This window comes from Ovis canadensis, chromosome 4, assembly GCF_042477335.2.
Source record: "Ovis canadensis isolate MfBH-ARS-UI-01 breed Bighorn chromosome 4, ARS-UI_OviCan_v2, whole genome shotgun sequence".
Taxonomy (NCBI): domain Eukaryota; kingdom Metazoa; phylum Chordata; class Mammalia; order Artiodactyla; family Bovidae; genus Ovis; species Ovis canadensis.
In genome coordinates this window covers 76,733,185-76,750,694 of record NC_091248.1, presented here as the reverse complement: position 1 = coordinate 76,750,694, position 17,510 = coordinate 76,733,185, and the positions used below count along the sequence as shown (strand labels likewise).

The following is a 17,510-nucleotide window of genomic DNA, read 5'->3' as shown; positions in this document are numbered from 1 at the left end:
TAATTTACATGATTTCAAGACAAATCTCGGAGAAGGTAATGGCACCCCACTCCCGTACTCTTGCTTGGAAAATCCCATGGACAGAGGAGCCTGGTGGGCTGCAGTCCACGGGGTCGCTGAGAGTTGGACACGACTGAGTGGCTTCCCTTTCACTTTTCACTTTCATGCATTGGAGAAGGAAATGGCAACCAACTCCAGTGTTCTTGCCTGGAGAATCCCAGGGATGGGGGAGCCTGGTGGGCTGCTGTCTATGGGGTCGCAAAGAGTTGGACACGACTGAAGCGACTTAGTAGCAGCAAGACAAATCTAGAGCACATGGCGTATTCAAAGGCCAAAAAAAAAACAACAACAAAAAAAAACACTCTAGTAGAATCTACACTAAGGACAAAAATAGCCATAAAAAGATTTTTAACTATTTTTAGTTGTCACATTGTTGGAGATATCTAGACATACATGTTCTGAGATTGCTATACTTCTATATGCTGTGGGAAAAAGCAGAGGAGCAATGACAGAATGCTCTATCATAATTCCTGGTGTCACTGAGAACTAGAGGCTCAGCATGAATGAAAAGAGATATAGGTGTAAGGTCAGAGAGGTTCAGTAGAAACCTTATCATTCTGAATAGAAGTGGAAAGGATTAGTATGAACTCGAGTAGGATTTTACCTTTAAGGTACATGTAGGTATACACACACATGTACCCTTCATGTGAGAACGGAGTCTGTCTGGGGAGAGGAGGATTTTGAAAGGTGGAGACTCACATCTGACTTATTTAAAGTTTGAGCACTGGATTTTTACACATTTAAAATATCATTATTTTTCCATTTTATAATGCAAGTTTGGGAAACATTGGGAAAAGTATTTTCTACTTCCTTAATAATAAACTGGATTGTGTTTTAGAAGCTTTTCTAACACTTACTTTCCCAAATGCCTTTTATACTGTTTTCTAAAGGCCCTGCAAGTTTCTAGTACTCTGAAAGAGAAAAAAAATTACAACCTATTTTTCAATTATTCATAATTTCGGAGGCACAAGACAGAAGATATATAAAAGTGGCATAGATATTAAAATTTATAGATAATTTTTAAAAGTATGCATCTCCAGGTTGTTACTTTGTCATCCTGCTCTGCTGTCTGTCTGCTGGCTTGCACTACAGGTGCTAAAATGACCCTAAGAACATGTCTCAAAAACTACCACTGTAAAGACAGGAAGGATAAAGTATTGGCAGAGATCAGATCTCACCAGCTTTGTCAATTAGCATCACCACATGGGCCTCAAAATGAAATTCTGAGTTTCTTCATTTTAAAAATCATTCTAAGAAGGTAAAATTTCTGGGTAGGAGTTTTCCTTGCTGCCATCATTTCCACACACCCTTAAAGCTCTAAGCCTGGGATCAGCAAATTTTCTCTGTAAAGGCCAGATGGGAAATATGTTAAGCTTTGTAGGCCTTAGGATCTCTGCCATAGATACTCAGCTCTGTCACTGTAGCCTGAAAGCAACCACATATACATAAATTGAAAAATGTGATTGTCCTTTAATAAAAATTTATAAACAATGAATTTTAATTTTATATTATTACATATCACAAAATGTTATTTTTATAACTTTTTCACCCATTTAAAATGTAAAGACCATTCTTAGCTTGAGGGCTATACCAAACAGGTGGTAGACAATAGGGTTTTTCCAACCCCTGCTCTAAGCTATTTACCATATTAGAGATGGGTCCCACTTACCCCACAGAGCTCTTATGAAAACTTTACTGCCTCAGAAACTCCACAAGCCAGCTTACAGCTATGTTAGAACCAACACTACTTTCTTTCTGGCACCAGAAGTCCTTATCTCCTGTGAACCTCTTCAGCAGATCTGCCAAAAAATAATTGATGCTCCATTGCCTGATATAGATAAAACTATAGATTTTCAGAATATCAAACTTGCAACCTTGTTTCCAGAAGTTTTCTTCTTTGACTAAACTAATAGAGAGTATTTGAGCTCTGAGCAAAAGGACCTGATTCCCACTGGGCTTGTGTACAAATTTCATGTGTTTGAAAGTTTTGTTCAATGCCAGAGAGTTTTAAACATATTTTATAGAGACTCTCAGTATGAATCCTGAACGACTAAGGTAAGATAAGCCTATATATTTAATTCTTTGGCCCCCTGACATGACTGAGAAAACACGGTGGGGTACCAGCTGCAAACTGACATTTAGTCACAGGAAAGGACATGAAGGGAGCATCAAACAGCGTGGGTTCATTGCTCTATACGGAGGAAGGGGGTCTGGGGGAGCGAGGGTGCAGTGGGGAAGAAATGAAAAGCCCTCTGCCAGAGCTTAACCTGAACCCCACCTTGGAGCAGCAGAGATCAACGACAGAGGCAGGTCTTTGAGCAGCTGATGAGAAGCAGATTCTCACACTGCTGGAGGCTTTGAGGAGGAATCCCACACCGGCACACACGCAGCTGCACACACCGTGGCTTTGGTACACTGAAAGGTGTGGGGCCAGTGACCACCATGGACTCTGGAAAGGGGCCATGAGGTTGCTTTGTTGGGCATGGAGAGGGAGCTGCTGATTTCTAGCTGCTGAGGCAGACAGGGTAATTTAATCAAAGTTAACGCAAAGTTAAAACTCCCTTTTTCAAAGCTATCTCCTCATACCTGCAACAACTTCCTAACCCGAACAGAATAATTATATTTCCACACGGGCATACTCACAATAAATTTAAATTATTACCTCTTTTTCAGTCTGCACCTGAAAGATTTCACAGATTCACATGGTTTTATTCACAATTAATCTCAGCTCCTAACACTAAACAGATACTCCATTCTATACATGAGCTAGAGAAAGATAAGTGGACATTACAAAAATACTCTGCAATCCAAAAGGAGAAAACTAATTTTAAAAAATGTAACAAGCAATCTCTTTTGAAACTGCCTTGTTCCAAGAAACAGGGAGAAGTATTTTAAGTCTCTAACTGTACTTTCAAGTTTTTAGTGAGATTTAAGAACACCCTGTATTGATAAAGCAGGGACTGGCAGACATGAAAAGGAAAGAGTTTGGAAATGTAAAAGTATACTTGAAAAATGACAATATAGTAATTACCACATTTTAAAAGAACTCAATAAGGAGAGTAAACAAAATACCTGATGCCGTGGAAAACAGACTCAACAAATTAGAAGATTCATATAAGAAATCCTTCCAGTATCAGAGTAAACAGTTAAAAAGATAAAAATTATCAAACAATAGATAAGAGAAGTAGGGAATTTATGTAACATGTATATAATAGGAATTTTAGTATGTCTGAATAGAGCAGACAGATTAAAAGCCAGAAGAGGAGAAAAATGCTCATCTCATTTTCTTGAGATGAGCAACAACTTGATTTTTCAAATTGAAGGGCTCAATCATATTGTAAATACGAATGAAAAAAAAAATTACAGCTAAACAAATACTGGTAAAATTTCTGAATTTCAAAGAAAACTTTCTAAAAGCATATTTTATCAGACAGAAAACAAAAAGGCAATTTTCTCACAATGGAAAGACAGTGGGTTTAGCATCAGCTTTTACCCTATCTACAGTATTTAAAAACTAGACAACAAAGAAAGGTTGAAAGAGTTCTGAGGAGAAAAACTGTGACCCTAGTCAGGTTTATAATAGTGGCAACAGATCCTCTCAGATATATAGAAACTAATAAAGAGAATAACCCATATATCCTTCCTCAACCAATTACTCAACATTTATCAACAGCTGAGAATAGTCTGAACACAATTTCAGTAATGAGTGCAACAGAAGTGAACATTAAACGATGAAATGAATAGGACTAGAATTGAATTTAAATGATTTCAGTTGATGGATTTCTGATCCTTACCTTAACATTAAGAAAAAGAATTTAAAGAGAAGATGAAGAAGATACATGAATAAGAAGCTGGATTTTAAGTCCCAGATAATTTAAAACAAAACTATAGGTTGAGGGAGGGGCACTACAAGGAAATAATCACATAAATAAATATCTCCAGTATTCTGGCCTGGAGAATTCCATGGATTCTGCAGTCCATGGGGTCACAAAGAGTCGGACATGACTTTCACTTTCACTTCACTTTCAAATATCTATTTTACAAGAAAAGAAAATATATAGTTTCATTCCTAACAATAACATAGAAATATCAATTTTACAATTAAGTCTTTCAGAATTTAAAAGCATATTTAAAAGAAATCTAATGAATAAGAGAAAGGACTTTGGTTTCAGACAAACCAACCTGGGTGTGAGGCTCAGCTGTCACAAATTACACTATGTGAATTTGCATAGAGTATTAATCTCTTTAAGCTTCAGCTGACTAGGAATGATAATCATTCTTTATTATAAGTATAACTGAAATAAAATGTATCAACTATATAGCCCACTGCCTGTAACATGTGGTGACTATGGAATGTTAACCATAATAAAGAGGGGGAAGACTTGGTAAATTCAACAAAAGACAGGAAGAGAAAATAAAAGGTAAAATGAATAGCTGAACTTAACAAAGAGCAGAAACAGTTACAAAGAAACAAAACCAAACATATCAGCAGTTGTAATACTTGGAGGTAGACAAAATTTTTCTGTTAAAACACAAAGACCTTCAGACAAATTTTTTAAAATACAGATATTCTATATGACATTTTATAAAAATACATATCATTATTTACTCAACAAATATTTGAGTGTTTACTGTGTACCAGGCACTATTCTAGGTTCTGGGGATATAGTAAGAAACAAAAGGCAAAGCACTGGACCAATCAGATATAGGGGCTGCATATCTGAGTGTAAAGGCCCTAAATGGGGCTGAGATGGACCTGGCTATGTGAAAAAAAACAAGCAAGACAAAGGTAGATGAGTTCAGAAAGATAACTGGGAGGGTCGGGATCAGACTCTATGGAACCTTCCAGGCCTTGTCTGGACTTTGGGTTTACAGTGAACGGGAAGATGAGTCACTGGAGAGTTCTGAGCAAGACTGATGTGATCTGATTGACTTTTTTTCTTAAACGATCATTCTGATTGGTGAACTGAAAGCTGACTTAAGAGCAGTAAGAATGGACATAGAAAAATCAACAGAAAATTAACAATCTAGGAAACAGATGGTCGTGTCCTAGATAAGAGTGGTAGCAGCAGGAGTGGTAAGAAGTAGTTGGACTTCTCTGGATATAGTTTGAAAAAGTAGTCAACTGTATGTAGAAGTGAAAGTCGCTCAGTTGTGTCTGACTGTTTGTGACCCCATGGATTATACAGTCCATGGAATTCTCCAGACCAGAATACTGGAGTGGGTAACCTTTCCTTTCTCCAGGGGATCTTTCCAACCCAGGGATCAAACCCAGGTCTCCCACATTGCAGGCAGATTCTTTACCAGCTGAGCCACAAGGGAAAGTGAGAGATAAAGACAAGCCAGGAAGGGTGACTCCCGGTCTTTTGGCTGAGCGATGGGAAGGATGCAGCTGAGAAGGGAACTGTAAGAGAAGCACAGATGTAGAAGAGTGTGATTGGGCATCCTGTCATAGATGTGTGAAACTTAAGGCACCCTTAAGGGAGAGGGAAGAAGAAAAGAGACAGCCAGAGCTTTGACTCTAGAGAAACCAGAACCAGAGATGTAAATTTGACAGAAGTCAGCATATAACAGCATTTAAAGACAGGAAACTAACTGCTCATATCACTCAGGAAGGGGATGTGGACTGAGAAGAGAAGAAGTCCATGGACTAAGGCCTGGACCATATTACTATCTTACAGATAGAGGACAAGGAGAAGAACCAAGACGTGGTTGGAGAAAGAATGGCCAGTGGAGTAGAATAAAAACCAGAGATTGTGAGAGGTCTTGGAAGCAAAGAGGGAAAGGGAGAGAATAAATGACAATGTCAAACCCCTGTAACAGGTGAAACAGGACTGAGATGTGACCACTGAGCGTAGCAGCGGGGAGTTTACTGGTGACCTGGACACGGGTGGACTGGTGGAGGAGTAGATGGAACTCTAAAAGACAGGGTAGAGGAGACAAAGGGAAGGGAAGAGCTGAGAAGAAAATGCACAGAACTCTTCTTAAGGAGCTTCACTATAAGGAGTAGAAAACTGGGAGAATCAGTAACTCAAGAGACACATGGCATCAAGAGAGGCTGTTTTTTACTTGATGGAAGAAATGTCAAGATATTTGTTTAATGATGCAAGAGAAGAGGGATCTCTTGCTGTTAGAACAAAGATTTTTAAAAATTAAAAGACAAATAAAACCAATAAATGTTAAGGTATAGCAATATAAGGTTAGACAAAGCAGAACTCAAGACAGGCATTAAATGGGATGGAAGTAAATGCATATCTGACTGATAAACTATGGAACAAACCAAAAAAGTAGTTAAAGGTAGTTAATTCACCCCAAGAATTCCCCAGATGAATTTATGCACAAGATTGTAAAGGACCACTTCTTTGGATTTAAACTGATCAAGCAATAAAAAGCAGGAAGGTATTTCAGTTCATTCAGACTAACAGAAACCTGGTACTAAAAGCTGACAAAGAAGGAAGAAGAAACAAAATGTATCTCTATTATGAAGACGTATACAAAAATCTTAAGCGTTAACAAAATATGGGTAAATTAAATTCAGCAATGCATTACAAGAAAAACAGAATCCAGATAGGATGTATTCCAGAAATACAAGGATGGAAAGATGGTTCACCATAGACAATATGACTAGAGTTAATCCTATTGTTATTTACAGTAGAAAAACGATTAAAATTGTCTCCATGCATGTTAAAAGAGCATTTAAATTCAGTAACATTCAGAATAGCAAAAAGTTCTTAATTTAGGCATGGAAAGGTATTACTTCAATATGATAAGCACATCAATCCAAAACCAAAAGCCAATGAAAACCGTATATAATGATAAAAAACTAGAGGCATTACTAAATAAGTCAAGAACAAGCGAAAAATGCTAACTATCACAATTACATTTTAATAGTGTTCTGGAAATTTTAGTCAATGTACTATAACAAGAAAAAGACATTGTAAAAAGCATGAATATTAGAAAGAAAAAGATAAAATTGTCATTTTTGCAGTTGATATGGAGATCTAAGTGGAAAACTCAAGAGACTAAAAAGAAAAATTATTAAAACTAATGTTTTTTCAGTTCAGTAAAATGGCAGGATGCCAATGACATATAGGAATCAATAACTTTTTATAGACTAGAAAATTCTATTTTCAAAAGTAAGCCACCCCTAAAATAACCTTCTAGTACATGCAAGACAAAAGAAAGCTATCATGAGCCTTATATGTAATTTTAAATAGTCTAGTTGTCAAAGTTTTAAACAGCAGATGAGATTAATTTTAGTAATTTATTTAACCCAATATATCTGCAAAATATTATTTCAGCATGTTATCAATATCGTAAAACTATTGTTGAGATATTTTCCATCTTTTTTCACACTAAATCCTGAAAATCAGTGTCAGGTTTTTGCTTTTGTTTTTTTTGGAACTTATAGTACTTCTCAATATGGAATAGCCACATTTCTTCACTAACCATCTGTGGCCACTGGCTATTAAGCTGGACAATTTAATTCTAATAAACCTAGCTATGTGCCTGGAAAAAAATGTGTAGGACTTACAGACTTGAAAATACCCTAACTTCTAAAGAACATAAGAAGTTTCAGTAAAAAGACAAACATATGATGTATTCCTAGAAGTCTCAGTACTGTAAAGACATAATTTTTCTCCCCCAAATCATTATACAAGTTCAACACAAGCCCAGTCAAAATTCCAATGACTTTTTTTTTAGAAGACTGGACAAGATGATTCCAAACACTGGAAGTATAAATGTCAAACAGTATCAAGAAAATTTGAAAATGACAAGTAAAAAGACCTGGAGTTTGTCATATCAGATACCTGACTCCTCTTTTTTCCTGTTGCCTGGTAATGTCTATTCCACTTTCTCTGTCAGTATCCAGTACTATATATTTTCTAACGTATTCCTTTCCCACTTACTCTATTTGTACAAAACAAAAACAAAAAGCCTAACAGAAGAAACTTAATTTTGAACATTTAAATATTTCATATCTTTAAATATCTTCATCTGTCCTTTCTCAGAAGTAGTACCATGCTTTCCCTTACTATCTTTCTTTCACTTAGAAAGTGTCCCTTCACTCCCCCGAAATAAAAAGAAAACACCAACTGACAGACTATCTGTAAGTTATATTTACTATATGGCACTAGCAGGAAATTCTCTCCGTGAACTGCTGCTAAGTCGCTGCAGTCGTGTCCGACTCTATGTGACCCCAGAGACGGCAGCCCACCAGGCTCCCCCGTCCCTGGGACTCTCCAGGCAAGAACACTGGAGTGGGTTGCCATTTCCTTCCCCAGTGCATGAAAGTGAAAAGTGAAAGGGAAGCCGCTCGGTCGTGTCCGACTCTTCGAGACCCCATGAACTGCAGCCTACCAGGCTCCATCCATGGGATTTTCCAGGCAAGAGTACTGGAGTGGGGTGCCATTGCCTTCTCCACCTTGAACTAAATAGCTATAAATCAGATCATACTGAGAAACCCTTTTGGACTTTTGATTTGCTTCTTAGCTGTCCACTGTAGGTATATGTACAAAACATCTAATGAAAATACCTTCTGCTTTTGTTAATGACACTAGTTTTCTTTTACAAATGAGGGTGATGTTGTCCCTGGGAGTAAGGCTACGTGTGAAGAATGTGGCACATTCAGGGATCTCACTAGAACTTCATAAAATGAGAGTGAGAAAATCAGAATGGCTTTTAGAGTATCTACAAAGCTTGTGCAGATGTGGAAGGAATAATACTGTGAGTTTGGAGGTATAAGGCATATAGATCCAGTCCTAAAGGCATTTTTTGTTTGGGTATCCCATACAGTAGCTGTAAATCTGGGACAGGAAACTTGAAATCATTAAGGTCACATATTTATAACACCATATTCAATTAGGTTAGAAAAGTGCAATTTCTGTCATCATGTCATAAAAAGATGTGTTTTTCTCTCAGATCTCTTATTTTACAAAAGCTCTCTATATTGTTACAAATAGGGCTGTTTTCAATCAGTTACAAGGGGCAATTCAATTACTAGATGGTTTAGTGCAGTAACTGACTCCAGACTAATTTAATTTCTTTAGGTCTCCAAAGATCAATTGATCTGATTTGTTCCATCCCCAAAGGCTGTTTAGGAAAAATTCAGACTTAAATACCTGGAAATGAAATCCAAAACCTTGGCCAATTTCACACTACTTAGGTCATCTTGCAAACTTGCAGCTAGTCTCATAAGATGCTCTTTTAGCCCTCAAACCACTGAAAGCGTCTAAGTTTCATGTACATGTGAGTGTTCCCGACATCAGGATGTTTACTCAGTTAAGTGGAAAATGTGACTGCATGCATTATCAAGTCCGTCCCTCTAAATGGCAGTCAGTCTGGGTACTTGCCTCTCAAAAACATAAGTAAAACTTAAGGGGCTCTTTTTATTCTAGAAGTATTTTATTAAGATTATTGAAAGTAACTTGGATGGAGTAAAACTATGCTCATCTCAATTCAGTTCAGTTCAGTCATCAGTCGTGTCCGATTCGTTGCAACACCATGGACTGCAGTATACCAGGGTTACCTGTCCATCACCAACTCCCAGAATTTATTCAAACTCATGTCCATTGAGTTGGTGATGCCATCCAACCATCTCATCCTCTGTCATCCCCTTCTCCTCCTGCCTTCAGTCTTTCCCAGAATCACAGTCTTTTCAAATGTGTCAACTCTTTGCATCAGGTGGCCAAAGTATTGGAGTTTCAGCTTCAACATCAGTCCTTCCAATGAATATTCAGGACTGATTTCCTTTAGGATGGACTGGTTGGATCTCCTTCAGTCCAAGGGACTCTCAAGAGTCTTCTCCAACACCACAGTTCAAAAGCATCAATTCTTCAGGGCTCAGCTTTCTTTATAGTCCAACTCTCACATCCATACATGACTACTGGAAAAACCAAACCTTTGACTAGACAGACCTTGTTTGGCAAAGTAATGTCTCTGGTTTTTAATATGCTGTCTAGGTTGGTCATAACTTTTCTTCCAAGGAGCAAGCATCTTTTAATTTCCTGGCTGCAGTCACCATCTGCAGTGATTTTGGAGCCCCAAAAAATATAGTCTTGTCACTGTTTCTATTGTTTCCCCATCTATTTGCCATGAAGGGATGGGACCAGATGCCATGATCTTTGTTTTCTGAATGTTGAGTTTTAAGCCAGCTTTTTCACTCTCCTCTTTTACTTTCATCAAGAGGCTCTTTAGTTCTTCTTCACTTTCTGCCATAAGGGTGGTGTCATCTGCACATCCGAGGTTACTGATATTTCTCCTGGCAATCTTGATTTCAGTTTATGCTTCATCCAGTCCAGCGTTTCTCATGATGTACTCTGCATACAAGTTAAATAAGCAGAGTGACAATATACAGCCTTGACGTACTTCTTTCCCAATTTGGAACCAGTCTGTTGTTGCATGTCCAGTTCTAACTGTTGCTTCTTGACCTGCATACAGATTTCTCAGGAGGCAGGTCAGGTGGTCTGGTATTCCAATCTCTTTCTCAATTTTCCACAGTTTGTTGTGATCCACACAGTCAAATGCTTTGGCATAGTTAATAAAGCAGAAGTAGATGTTTTTCTGGAACTCTTTTGCTTTTTTGATGAGCCAACAGATGTTGGCCATTTAATCTCTGCTTTAATCCTCTACTTCTCTAACTCCAGCTTGAACATCTAGAATTTCATGGTTCACGTACTGTTGAAGCCTGGCTCGGAGAATTTTAAGCATTACTTTCCTAGCATGTAAGATGAGTGAAATTATGTGGTAGTTTGAGCATTCTTTGGCATTGCCTTTCTTTGGGATTGGAATGAAAACTGACCTTTTCCAGTCCTGTGGCCACTGCTGAGTCTTCCAAATTTTCAGGCATATTGAGTGCAGCACTTTCACAGAATCATCTTTTAGGATTTCAAGTAGCTCAACTGGAATCCCATCACCTCCACTAACTTTCTTCATGGTGATGTTTCCTAAGGCCCACTTGACTTTGCTTTCCAGAATGTTGGCCTCTAGGTGAGTAATCACGTCATTGTGATTATCTGGGTCATGAAGATCTTTTTTGTATAGTCTTCTGTGTATTCTTGCCACCTCTTATATCTTTTGCTTCTGTTAGGTTCATACCATTTCTGTCCTTTATTGTGCCCATTTTTGCATGAAATATTCAGTTGGTGTCTCAAATTTTCTTGAAGAGATTTCTAGTCTTTCCCATTCTGTTGTTTTCCTCTATTTCTTTGCACTGATGACTGAGGAAGGCTTTCTTATCTCTCGTCGCTATTCTTTGGAACTCTGCATTCAAATGGGTATATCTTTCCTTTTCTTCTTTGCCTTTTGTTTCTCTTCTTTTCACAGCTACTTGTAAGGCCTCTTCAGACAACCATTTTGTCTTTTTGCATTTCTTTTTCTTGGGGATGGTCTTGATCACTGCCTCCTGTGCAGTGTCACAAACCCCCGTCCATAATTCTTCAGGCACTCTATCAGAGCCAATCCCTTGGATATATTTCTTACTTCCACTGTATAGTCATAAGGGATTTGATTTAGGTCATACCTGAATGGCCTAGTGGTTTTCCCTACTTTCTTCAATTTCAGTCTGAATTTGGCAATAAGGTGTTCATGATCTGAGTCAAAGTCAGCTCCCAGTCTTGTTTTTGCTGACTGTATAGTGCTTCTCCATCTTTGCCTGCAAAGAATATAATCAGTCTGATTTTGGTATTGACGATCTGGTCATTTCCATGTATAGAGTCTTCCTTTGTGTTGTTGGAGAGGGTTTTGCTATGACCACTGCATTCTCTTGACAGAATTCTATTAGCCTTTGCCCTGCTTCATTCTGTACTTCAAGGCCAAATTTGCCTGTTATTCCAGGTATTTCTTGACTCCCTACTTTTGCATTCCAGTCTCCTATAATGAAAAGGACACCTTTTTTGGAGTGTTAGTTCTCAAAGGTCTTGTAGATCTTCATAGAACCATTCAACTTTTTCATCATCACTAGTTGGGGTATAAACTTGGATTCCTGTGATAATGAATGATTTGCCTTGGAAATGAACAGAGACCATCCTGTCGTTTTTGAGATTGCAGCCAAGTACTGCATTTTGGACTCTTTTGTTGACTATGATGGCTACTCCATTTCTTCTAAGAGATTCTTGCCCACAGTAGTAGATATAATGGTCATCTGAGTTAAATTCACCCATTCCAGTCCATTTTAGTTTGCTGATTCCTAAAATGTCAATGTTCACTCTTGCCATCTCCTGTTTGACCACTTCCAATTTGCCTTGATTCACAGACCTAATATTCCAGGTTCCTATGCAATATTGCTCTTTATAGCATCGGACTTTACTTCCATCAGCAGTGACATCCACAAATGGGTGTTGTTTTTGCTTTGGCTCCATCTCTTCATTCATTCTGGGGTTATTTCTCCACTGATCTCCAGTAGTGTATTGGGCACCTACTGACCTGGGGAGTTCATCTTTCAGTGTCCTATATTTTTGCCTTTTCATATTGTTCATGGGGTTCTCAAGGCAAGAATACTGAAATGGTTTGCCATTCCCTTCTCCCATGGACCATGTTTTGTCAGAACTCTCCACCATGACCCATCCATCTTGGGTGGCCCTAAATGGCATGGCTCATAGTTTCATTGAGTTAGACAAGGCTGTGGTCCATGTGATCAGATTGATTAGTTTTCTGTGACTGTAGTTTTCAGTCTGTCTGCCCTCTGATGGAGAAGGATAAGAGGCTTATGGAAGTTTCCTGATGGGCGAGACTGACTGAGGGGGAAACTGGGTCTTGTTCTGATGGGCAGGGCCATGCTCAGTAAACCTTTAATCCAATTTTCTGTTGATGGGCGGGGCTGTGTTCCCTCCCTGTTGTTTGACCTGAGGCCAAACTATGATGGAGGTAATGAAGATAATGGTGACCTCCTTTAAAAGTTCCCATGCAGACACTGCTACAGGCAGTGCCTCCAAGCCTGCAGCAGGCTACTGCCGACTCACGCCTCTGCCAGATGCTCATCTAGTAAAATATAATTATTTTACATTTTCAGATTTTGAAAGTGCTTTCATAAGTGTCATCTTACATGGTCCTCATAATAAAGTGAGCAGTGTTATGTTCTCCATTTTCTACATGAGGAAACAGACTCAGGGTAACTTCTGAGGATCACTTAGAAGTGATCTAACTTAACTTACTTACTTACTTAAGATCTTACTTAAGTGATCTACTTAACTTAGGTAACTTCTCTAGGATCACTCAGCCAGGGAAAGGCAGAGCAGGGACTCTAACCCATGGCTTTGTCTTCATATACCATGCTCAACCCCTGACCTGAAACAGAAGATATGAGGCACCCTATAAAAACACATCACTACTGCCCCACTGAACCACTGTCTTCATTTTTGCCTGATACCTGATTAGAAAGGAGAAAAAATTCACTTAGTATAATCCCACTTGCATAAATCTAGTGTGAATCAGTGCCTTTGGCACTCTAGAAACAGGAGATGAGAGAGATAACACATAAATGGAAGTAGCCTTTTTAAAACACCTCCTGGTGGCTCAGATGGTAAAGTATCTGCCTACAATGTGGGAGACCCAGATTTGATCCCTGGGTTGGGAAGATTCCCCTGGAGAAGGAAATGGCAACCCACTCTTTGGAATATCCCATGGACAGAGGAGCCTGGTAGGCTACAGTCCATGGGGTCACAAAAAGTCTTTGTAAATGTGGATTGATATCTTCATTACCTCCATCATAGTTTGGCCTCAGATTGATTATAAAATCTGATGATTTAATTATAAAATGGTGACTATTTTATACTTTAAATTTGCAAAGACAGTAGAATTTAAATGTGTACACCAAAAACAAAACAAAACAGAGGAAGTGCAGAAGGTTGCATAGTACACTTAGGGGTACAAATAATCAGTTAGGTGGAAAAAAATCTTTTCTTTGGAAAAAACCTTTTTTTACATTCATATTGGGCAACTATGCATCTCAATATAGTCATTACTGATCACATAAACAGCCTCACACTGTGTGAACCATTTTAATTAAAAATTAAGGGTAAATTACAGGCATATGATTGTCACTTGCCTTAAAGGTCCTGATATCCAATAGCTTTCCTATTAAATATAAGCATTCTGCACTCTAGATAAAATATGCACCTTGATTTAAACTGCCTTTTTTTGCTTCAGAATTCCAAGCTACCTTTATAGTCTTTATGTTAGCAAATATATCCACTTCAGAAGGCAAAGGCTATTAAGATTCTATTTTCTCTGTGGATTGCCACTGAAGACATGAAGCTTAATATCATCAAGAGGACTGAGTTTTTGATAACAAACAAGCCCTATTTTTTGCAGTTGAATTAATGTCCTGTTCAAAGAAACCACTTCACTCAGAAATGGAGCATAGAATAGATCCAGCTGCAGCAGCTGTCAGAACTTCAGCAGTTGCATATCTGTAGGGTTTATAACTGGAAGTGAAGGTGGGGCAGAGAACGGGAGACTCTACAGAGTATTGGAGACTATATACAGCAAAGTTATGTCTCTTTGGTGTTGCAAGGAGTGTGCTCTTACAAACTAGTGCTTTTCTTTATCTTATCTGGGCGAAAAAGTAAACAGAAAATTCTCATTACCTCTCAATGTCCGTGAGCCTGGAGGAGTCCCGGAATCCTTTGGCAAAAGGGTTACTATCTATTTTCAGCTTGGTTATCTGGAAAGGGAAGATGAGTAACAAAACAGTGTCATGTCTGTGGTCAAGGAAACAACATCAGAAATAAAAAATTTGTTCATTTTCCATCATAGCACCCCAAGAATGTCTAAGAATATCTTAATGTCACTCAGTATTGTGATAAAGGTTGAAATTGCTAAAGAAATTCACAAATTTGGGTGAATTGGTCAGAGACCGCATCAAGGAAAAGGAAGTATTTGAGGACAGAGTATCTGTTCCTAAAACAGGCTGGAAGTCAATAAATAGAGACAGTTAGAAATGGGGGCCTTTTATGAACAGTGTGCCTGATGTGAGAAGTATTTAAGAGTAGTGAAAGGCTAGAGCTGGACTAGGGAATGAGGAAGCTGTCCAGAATTGGACAATACTCGCCAGCATTGGTGGGTAATGGGGAATAAAAACAAGAATGTTGCCTCATGCCAACCTGACAGCCTCATTTGTTAATACCATGGGCACCTATATATACCACAATAGATACCCCAATAATAGCTTCATGTTCAATACTGTACTGAAAAATATGACATAAATACATGATATAAAGTTTTCAGCATATAAATTTACCCCATTCCTCTTTCCATCTGACTAAATTAGAATCAAATTAATGGGTCTCCTGTTACCCTCCCATAGAATGTTACTTACAGACTCTATGCTTATATGGAAAAAAGCATTTCAAAAAATATTCTTATTTCCTAATAAGAATCATAGTCTGATTCTTATTAGGAAAGTCTGAAGTATTAAGTATCTATGCTGGGCTAGACATAATTCCCACAGTACACAATATTAATGTAAAAAGATCCATTAAAACATATGCACTTCATGTTTCAGGAAAAATATATTAGGTACAAAGAAAATAAGTAAATAAAGGAAATACTAATTAAAAGATACTTGACTTGCAAAATTCCTGAGTATTAGAGCTAAAAGGCATGGAGGAGAATGTAGGACACAACTAGTTAGTATCTGAGTTAGAACCACAGACACCTTTAAAGAGAATCATAGCTCATCTGTGTCCAAATGAGAGCCCACATTCATCTTTGGAAAGAGAGAGAAATACACACACAATAGTCTTAACCTGAAAAAAAAGTTAACAGATTGAGGGAGGCATGCCTTCCTCTTTCAAAGTAAATAGTAAACACAATTAAAAACAGAACAGTCAACAACAGTTTGAAATATTGTTTTGCCAATACTTTTCCTTTGATCAGAATGTATCTACTGTTCACTTTAAACCATTAACACCTGAAGAATTGCTTTATTCATTACAAAAGAAAATCATTGTTTTTCTTTCTCAAGTTTTCTCAGTATGCACTAATCAATGTGCAAACTACAAAAAGCTATATGCGTCACTCAGAATAGAACTTCCCACACTGTCCTGGCCAGAGAGGTGCTACTTCTCTATCATTAATACTGGCAAGTTGTAAGATTGATTCTTTGATATTAGTTTTTTTTTTCTTATACAAGTTATTTATTTATTTTGATTTTCTAGCATATTTTACTTATTTATTTGTTTAAATTTTATTTTTAAGGACACTTGGCAGTACCTCAGAAGTTCTTATTTTTAGCCTATGACATTTACTCTAGAGCAGCCAAAAATAAAATTGCTAATTTCCTTTTTAGCTTAGTTAATGGAAAATGGTAAACAGTGAAGAAAATAACCTAGATAAGTGAGAAACCTGTTCTTAATGGACAGCAACAGGACTTTAAGTTGAAAGAAATATACAGGAACTGCTGAGGTTGTCCCTAATGTATGGCCATCAATAGTTTGTAGAGAACCTCTCTCACACTCAGCCACCTCTTTAATTAAGGGCATGGATTTCTAAAGGGTGAAGTCTATTTTAACCATTCTTTTCAGACTAGGATTTAGTACTGAAGGGCAATTTTCAGGGCAAAGGCAAAAAATTTTGTTTGAAATAAATTATAAACATCTTATAAAGTCCAAGCAATCAATATATTCTAGGATTATAAATTATCAACAAGATTTTTGAATCCTCAAAGACAGGATTTTTTTGTCTCTTTCTACTGAATATATAAATGAAAATATTTCAGATTTCTAAATTGCTTTATAGATCATGAAAACACTTTCAAAATATTTCATCAACAAGACTGAGAACATGCAGTCCCTAAAATCCCATGAACAGGCAAAGTGATACACAGCTGACCAGAACTGGAAGTCATTTAAGTGTTACTAAAGAGGGTAATGGAGAAGGCAATGGCACCCCACTCCATACTCTTGCCTGGCAAATCCCATGGACAGAGGAGCCTGGTGGGCTGCAGTCCATGGGGTCGCTAGGAGTCGGACATGGCTGAGCGACTTCACTTTCATTTTTCACTTTCATGCATTGGAGAAGGAAATGGCAACCCACTGCAGTATTCTTGCCTGGAGAATCCCAGGGATGGGGGAGCCTGGCTGCTGTCTCTGGGGTCGCACAGAGTCAGACACGACTGAAGCGACTTAGCAGCAGCAGCAAAGAGGGTGGCACCACATCCACTGCAGTGTTGGTGACGTTAGGGGTGAACCAAACCTAAAATTTTCAAACTGAAACTGTGAGGTACGTGAATAAAGTTAAGGCTCCTTTCAAGTTTAGTTCCTACAAACTCATTTATAAGATTAAAAAGTGCATGGATTTGCCAGTGGATAAAATTTTCTGAAGACAGAGGCAAATAATATCTGATGGAGAAACAATTTTCAACAAAGTCCTTATGCAACCATCCCTCTAAAATGTGAACCAGCTCAGGGATTCCCTGGCAGTCCAGTGGGTAGGATTCAGTGCTTTCACAG

General features: G+C 38.0%; 1 protein-coding gene across 1 annotated transcript in view; it reads right to left on the bottom strand.

The window, feature by feature from the left end:
* The window catches only part of TBX20 (T-box transcription factor 20), a 46,071-nt gene that overhangs the window by 9,557 nt on the left and 19,004 nt on the right, over positions 1-17,510 (bottom strand). Inside the window, exon 6 of the mRNA XM_069588808.1 lies at positions 14,646-14,722. Coding sequence (XP_069444909.1) covers positions 14,646-14,722 — 77 coding nt within the window. The remainder of the gene's footprint in view (positions 1-14,645; positions 14,723-17,510) is intronic.